At 43.0% G+C, this 7,303-nt stretch overlaps 1 protein-coding gene across 1 annotated transcript; it reads right to left on the reverse strand.

The window, feature by feature from the left end:
- Positions 1-3,529: 3,529 nt before the first annotated feature.
- LOC116262254 (caffeic acid 3-O-methyltransferase 1-like) lies at positions 3,530-7,022 on the reverse strand. Its single transcript, XM_031641431.2, has 4 exons — positions 6,647-7,022; positions 4,227-4,645; positions 4,071-4,135; positions 3,530-3,970 (listed from the first exon to the last, which is right to left on the reverse strand). The coding sequence occupies exons 1-4, from the start codon at positions 6,946-6,948 to the stop codon at positions 3,668-3,670; spliced, it is 1,089 nt and encodes a 362-aa protein (XP_031497291.1). The 5' UTR covers positions 6,949-7,022; the 3' UTR covers positions 3,530-3,667.
- Positions 7,023-7,303: the final 281 nt, after the last annotated feature.

The following is a 7,303-nucleotide window of genomic DNA, read 5'->3' on the forward strand; positions in this document are numbered from 1 at the left end:
TTAAAATGATATGACGCATAAAAAATTGCCAAACTTTTTCCTACAAAAGAAAGTGATGCCTTCCTTTGCCAAGGATCTTTATAAGACTGCGTGATGAGATTCTTCTGATTAACACGTTCTAGCACGTGAAAATTAAACTTCCACAAAAATCTTCTTCGTCTCAATGCATATATAAAACCCTAAATAATGGAAGTCCTTTCAATTATTGCCTCTAATAATGCACTTAGCAGCCTCTAGCGAGAAAATGTACACCAAGAACCCAGTGAGACTTTTAAGCGAAGTTAAAAATGAATTAAAGCACGACTAATGAAGAAAAACTGTGACGAACCACGTAACTTTTTTGTTCCTTTTCAAATGTCTGCTCTCGCGTCACAAAGATCATATCCAAAGGGAGTCGCGGCAAACAGAATTAGATGCAATTCTCTCATGTTATTAGAAAATAAGGGGAAAAATCACACTAAATGAACTTAAAATGCATGAAAATCTACAAATTAGTGATGAATTTATAAAGAAAAAAAAAATCGATTCCTTCGCATTTTCGGCCTGGCAATTATCTCAATTTAAGTCTTTGTGGCTTTGAAATTATGACACCTTCATTCATGACATTGAATATATTTTAATTAATTACCAGTGGATTTTTTTTTCTTTTAAACAAGCAATCTGAGGAATGACAGAGCCCATAAGATTTTGTTAACAGAGGAACACTCACCATTGGATTCTTAATCTTCTTCACCTTGAAGTCTTGAAGCTCTGCCAATAGAAATGTTGATAAATGAGTTATATCCCATTATAATGCAATGCCTTTTCTACTACATTTAGTCGGATTTGGTGCAAAAAATATCAGATCCAATTACTGATCAGATTCTGATTTGATCTGTCTGTAGTTTCATACATATATATATATATATATATATATATATATAGCAAACATCTTTTTCACACACAGTCCACCGAGGGATGGCCACCAGCGACAAGGAGGGAGGGCATGGCCTAACCTGTTCCCTGTTATTCTTTTAGAATAAACAAATGAAGGAGGAGGCCATCGTCCTTGTGGGTTGCCGCCAGCCGCCCCTTGACAGCGAGAGGACGCCATCGTCCTGGTGGGTTGCTGCCAGCCGCCCCGTGACAGTGGACGGACCAAACCAGCGGAGCAAAGCGCTTGGATCCATATTTTTTTTTATATATTACACCATTACTAAGATCCAAATTACATGTTATTCTAGTTGGATCGGTATTCAAAAATATATAACATGATTGAGTTTGAATCCAAATTCAAATTGGATTGCGTGGGGTCTGATTAGGTCGAACTTCATAGAGGCTGGATGGGTCTGACTCGAATGAGTGGTTTACATTTCCAATTGCCAACTTATAATTCGCAAGTGACATATGTAGATGGCAAAAGCTACAGATAACAGATTAAATACACTTTGACAGAAGTAGATTTTCCAAATTAAGTGACACATAAGTAAACGTGTCTATAATTTTGATCAAATTAGCCTAATCAAGAGCGGATGTTTTATAAGGTTCATCTCATAAGAATTAAGACTTAAATTGTCGAACCTGACATGTAAACAGGGCTTCATAGCACTAATGCCAAAAACAAGTGATCATGAATGTGGCAAAACAAAAGCCTTTAAACTGCTTCTTTTAGGTAATGTACCATCCCTTTCCAGCTCCATCTTGCGGCATTGCAAGTCTTGGCGCAAAATATGCATCATGTTCTGATTGGGAACATGCATGGAAGACCTGCCCCAAAGCTCTTGGTCTAAGGCTTGCAGAGAACATTCTGTTCTTATAACAAGTAGCCAAAATTACGTTTCAAGAACACTATGTTCTACGTCCTATTTGAACAAGAAAAATAATGTAATTTTGATGTTGCATTTTACTTTTACCTCAGTTTCAGCACTTTGCCGCACGGTATGAGATGCATCCGACGCGCGCACACACACTCTTAAAATGTCAATCAATGGTGGCACTCCGTCTACGGGTGGCCTCAAACAATTGGAGCGGAGAAACGAAGTTGCTTACCCTTTCATGACCTCTTTCATTTACCTCGTGAAAGCAAACACTGCAATTGATATTTAAAAAAGCGAAATTGCCGCTCTCCTACTGAGAATCACAGGACACTCTGTTTCACCGACCACTTTGAGCATACTGATGAAAACAACAGGATAGAAGGGTTAGGCGAAAGAAATTTTCCAAGGGATTAGCCTGAACGCGGTTATTGATTAACCTCCTTTATGAATTTGAGAGAGTGGCATGTCTAAGGATGATCGAAGAACGGCCAGCAGATGGTAGAAGGGAAATTCATATCAAGTGTGTGAAGTGGATGACCCAAGATAAAGTCTCAGCCCTGTTGTCGCCGGAGTTTTCTCCTGGTGTTGGTCCTTGTAATTCTAGTTAGTCGCCGGAGCTCAACATCGAATTTTAAAATGAAAAAAGCATGCAAAAGGCATCAACTCTTTTACTGGTACAGCCATCAATTTTGGTGTGAGAAGGGAGACATGGACATGGCAACGAATCAGATTCTTGATGGGCAGACAGTCGGTGAGTCACTGGGCGAAGTAGGCTTCCTCCTCTTGATCCAATTAATGGCCGAGGTTTCCGGAGGAGGTCCAGATCAATGGTGGCATTGAAGGTCATGGGCAGCACAGATCCGCCCGTGACAGTCGCAAAGCAAAACGAAAAGCCTTTGCCCATAGACAACAATCGATGGCGCTGCTGCTTTAGGTTGCGTTGCGTTCTTAATCATGACTCGGGATTGGAATAACAACATGGAAGTCATGAAAGGCCTAATTGGCCACTAGTCCTGCACTCTGCAGCCCACGTTCAGATGGATCTTACTCCTTAAAATTCATAAAGAAACTGTTGTTTTGGGTTAATCAACTTTACTACCTCTTCCAATCAATCAATGTCGAAAAGATAACCTTTCTTGGGGCATTTATGATGGAAGGAGAGGAATACTTAGGTCCCAAGTTTCAGGAATTTATCTCCAGTATCTTCTTCCTTGCAGACACAGAAATTGCTTTTCGTCATTTTTTTTTTCCCACGACATTTTATCATGAACAAAGTTTATTTCCGGTCAAATATATGGCCGCCAGGCGCCAGTCCCCAATTTCTGTCGTCAAACATATATTGAGGATGACCTCGTTTCCTTTTTCTGCTTAGAAACAGAGAGATTTTACTTATCCACTTTGAAGGAGAACCAAAATTTAAGCCCTTTTGGAAGAGTTACTGTAAGCCTGTTGAATGATGTGATGTGTAGCTTTACACGGGTAGTCCTCTTTCAAGTTTTCGATTCAAGTAGTATTTTAACTAGCCTCGAGTATTTGCCATAGATGTGGAACAATGAGTTTCGGACAGGCCACAGCAGTATACATACCAATTTAGTAATCAGGTCGTCTATTCTAAAAGATGGCGGTCAAATTTGCTTGCAAGCTCTTTCTCTCCTCGCCAAAAGTCTATTTGGAGAAAAGAAAATTTCAGATAGAGAGATTGATCGATTGATCGGAATGAAGGAAAAGGGAAATAAAGCAACGCAGGAAGCTCATCATTTGGCCACACATACTTTAAAATGGATACAAGGGGGACAGCACAAGAGAAAGCCAGCAGCAAACACAAAAGTGCAACCGAACAGAACTCAAAGACAGCCGATAGATGTTATTGACTACATCTTCTTGCGCAACTCGATGACCCAAGAATTATACACACAGCAGACGGGCTTGACCCCTGCGAACCCACTGGCCTCCGCCAGTTCTTCGAACTCCTTCAGCGTCCTCTCCTTTCCACCAGGGTTGTGGGCCAACATGATCATGTCCTGCTGAAAAAGGCTGTTACTGCCGTAACTGTGGTCGACGCTCTCCGGCAAGATCGCCTCAACCAAGATCACCTTGCCGTCCTCTGGCAGCGCCTTCCAGCAGTTCTTCAACAGCTTCACGCAGTACTCATCCCCCCAATCATGAAGGATCCACTGCACAACATCAATTAACAGTACTCAGTCTCCTCATCACCAGTACACACAAACAAGGCATATAATTTAATTTCTCCCATCGATGGTAAGAGGAACAAACCTTCATGAAGATAGCTTCTGCAATAGGAACACCAGCAAACATATCACCACCAACGTGCTCCACACCTGCAGCAACAGCATCATAATTCATCAGATGCCCAATATGAATAAGAACAAGGTGAAAATTTTTTGAGTACCAATTGTCCGGCATAATTACCAGGAAATTGGGGAGCGTCGTCTATGACATGAGGAAGGTCGAAGTTGATGCCCTTGATATGGGGGTACTTGGCGACGATGAGGCTGAGGATGGCTCCAATGCCGCCGCCAACGTCGACGAGGGAGTGCAGCCCCTGGAAGCCGGTATAGGTCTCGAGGATCTTCTTCATAGTGAGGGTGGAGTGGTTGGACATCCCCTGGTTGAAGACCCGGTTGAAGCGGGGGTCGGTGCCGTGGTAGTTGAAGGCGGTCATGCCGTAGGCGCGGTTGAAGGGGATGCCGCCCTCCAGCACCGCATCCTTGAGGTAGTACCAGCTCTCCATCAGCACCTTGTCTTGGTTCATTAGGGCCAATGCAGCCGTGGACACACCGTCCTGGTTCCGGACCAAGAACTTGCACACCGGAGCTAGACCGTATCGTCTGGTTTCACCATATAGCTAATTAGCCACTTAGAAAATTAAAGTTCTAATGCTTATGTTAACTAGATTTGTCTTTTTTTCATTTCAATAGTGAGTGGTTCGTTCTACCACCTACCACCTCAAAAGAAAGCACTGGCCCTTTTCTCTTTCTTTAGACTTATTATTAAGATTTAGAGGAGGAGTGCATTAAAACGATTCCAAGATTTGAATACAAGTCCTCTAAAGGCACCTTGTCGGACAGTTAACAGTAGTTTAGCCAAGTGAGATTACTTATTACAACTTGAACTTTTGAGTCGAGTTTTTAAGAACAAGTTTGAATCAATCTCCTGTTGTGCGGCCCTAGCCCCACCTCTTAGGAGTCAATTGCCCGAACAGAAACCCGGTATAAATGTCCACGTGAGTTGGAAATATAAGAAAGTTTCCACCATTGGATGGATTTTCATTTCTCATCTAACGATGTGGAAAAGTCTGTCGTGGAGGAAATTGCGAAGCTAAGGCAGAACGAATGGACTGTACTGTGTCTTTTTCTAGAGTCAGATCTTTGAGGATCTTTCCCACTTTGAACGCATGAGGAAGCACGACAAAAAGAAAAGTTACGACAGAAAGGAGCCGATGACCAGACATTCTGACTCTTCTGCCAAAAAGAAAAGCCCCAAATAGAGAAGCATGATCCGTTTTGCTTTGCAAAATACTATTTAAAAGTGCTCAAAAGATTTGCAGGACCCATAGAACCAAAAATCTGCGTGTCATCAAACAAAATTTTCAGCAAATAAATGTAAGTTCGAAGTTCCAATTTTGTTCATAAAGAGTCAGCTTAAGTGAGAATTATAAATGCATTCTAAGAACGTAGTACCTTATATTAAGTAAACCGAGCTCGTCAAGAATCCATCCACAAATTAGAGACGGGCCCAGTAGGCCATGGGTGCGGTCCATTCTCGGTCAACTGCGTGGAGTGAAGTGGTGGGCAGGCTGAATCTAGGCCACCCAAACTAATAATAATTGGTGCTTTCAATGTGCGTGTCGATGCTTCCTCCTTGCTAAACGCAAGCCATGAAAGAATGCAAACAAAGTCGCCATTCTTTTAATTCTTTGTCAATAAATGCAGGTAGGTAGGGCCTCCCGTCTGAACCTCACTTAAATTTTTTTTTTTTAGAATCATATGCAAATTTTTAAAAAAATTACTTATTTTATACGAAATAATATTTCAAACTTTGTTGAAATTTAAAAACTTTAATTCAATTCAGTGTCTTTCCTATGCAAACCATGGCAGAGCAGCCTCGAATGTCCGTGGCTTCTCTCCGTCCACTTTGAAAAACAAAAACCGGCAATAGGCGTCGGCACTGAGAAACTTGCTGAGACGCTGTTTGTGATTGAGGATATTTTCCCACGCATGCCTAGAAAAATTTTCTCAGGTTCAACTTGGGAGTGCTTTAGAATCCCGAGGAGAAAGCAGGGTTCCATTTGAACCCCTGAACAACGTCATGTTGTTGGTAGAATCATCTAACGGGAAACCGATCTGATCTCTTATTGTTTTGTTATTTAGTTGGCGCCCGCGGCGCCGGCATCGGAGTCCACCAAATTCCACAAACACAAGCGCACAGTTCATTCATGCTGTTTCCCCTGTGTGCTTGCTGGATAGCTGAGAAAAGGAAACTACTGCCTTGGTTTGCCCTCCAGAAACCGAATAGAAGTGTGGGATTGGGAAATATACAAAAGCCCATTCTCAACGAAAATAAGCATATTTTCCTCGAAACGTTTTCGTTCGAGATCGAATAACGCCCGTCTGGAAACAAGAAGCAACTTCGAAATATAATTTCCACGTACGGGAAATTCATTCCTGAAGTAAAATTCTGCTTAACTCGGAAGCCAAAACCAGGGCCTCGAGGTCTGGTACCATCATAAGTTGGCTTTTCCGAAGCAATGCATAGAAAAGGCGAAGTGGGGAAAAATCGAAAGCCGGGAAAATCAGAGAAGGGAAGCGAGAAGGTTGGGGAGTCGTTACCTCCTGACTTTGCCGTGATCGTCGGTGTAGGTGGAGGCGGTGAGGACGGAGTGGCCGGCGAGGAGACGGAGCATGCGGTCGAGCATGAGGGGGGCGTCGGGGTTGGTGGTGGGAAGCTGGGCGGCGATCTCGGCGGGAGTGAGCTGCGCACCCTCCCCAGCCTTGGCCATGATCTCCAGCAGCTCCAGTTCGATCGCCGCCTTGAGGGTCATGGGAAGTATGGAGGAGCTCACCAGCTGCATGGCGAACTCGCAGGCCTCCTCCTCCGCCATCGCGTTCCCTACTTCCGCCTGCGAACCCATGGACCAAACCACGCAGACAAAGAGAGGGAGGGAGGCAAAGAGGAAAGCTCAGGGGAGAAAAGACAGGCTTGTGTGGTGGGTGGTTGCAGGGCTTCGCTGTGATATAAAGTGCGTCGAGTTAGGTGCACCAACTCCGACGGTGGGTCCGCTTGATGCACTATCATTGTCTTTTCTCTTCTTTTCTTTCATACATTAATTCTTTCTCACTATCGCCCACACGCACACTAATTACAAAAACAAATCGCAAAAACAAAAATAAAAAACAAATATAAAAAAAAATGATTTCCTTGAGAAAGGCGCTTGGTTGCTGCCTCATGAAGCAATGGAAAGTATGTTGGAGGATCGTTAATTATAT

Source organism: Nymphaea colorata, chromosome 10, assembly GCF_008831285.2.
Source record: "Nymphaea colorata isolate Beijing-Zhang1983 chromosome 10, ASM883128v2, whole genome shotgun sequence".
Classification (NCBI taxonomy): Eukaryota; Viridiplantae; Streptophyta; class Magnoliopsida; order Nymphaeales; family Nymphaeaceae; genus Nymphaea; species Nymphaea colorata.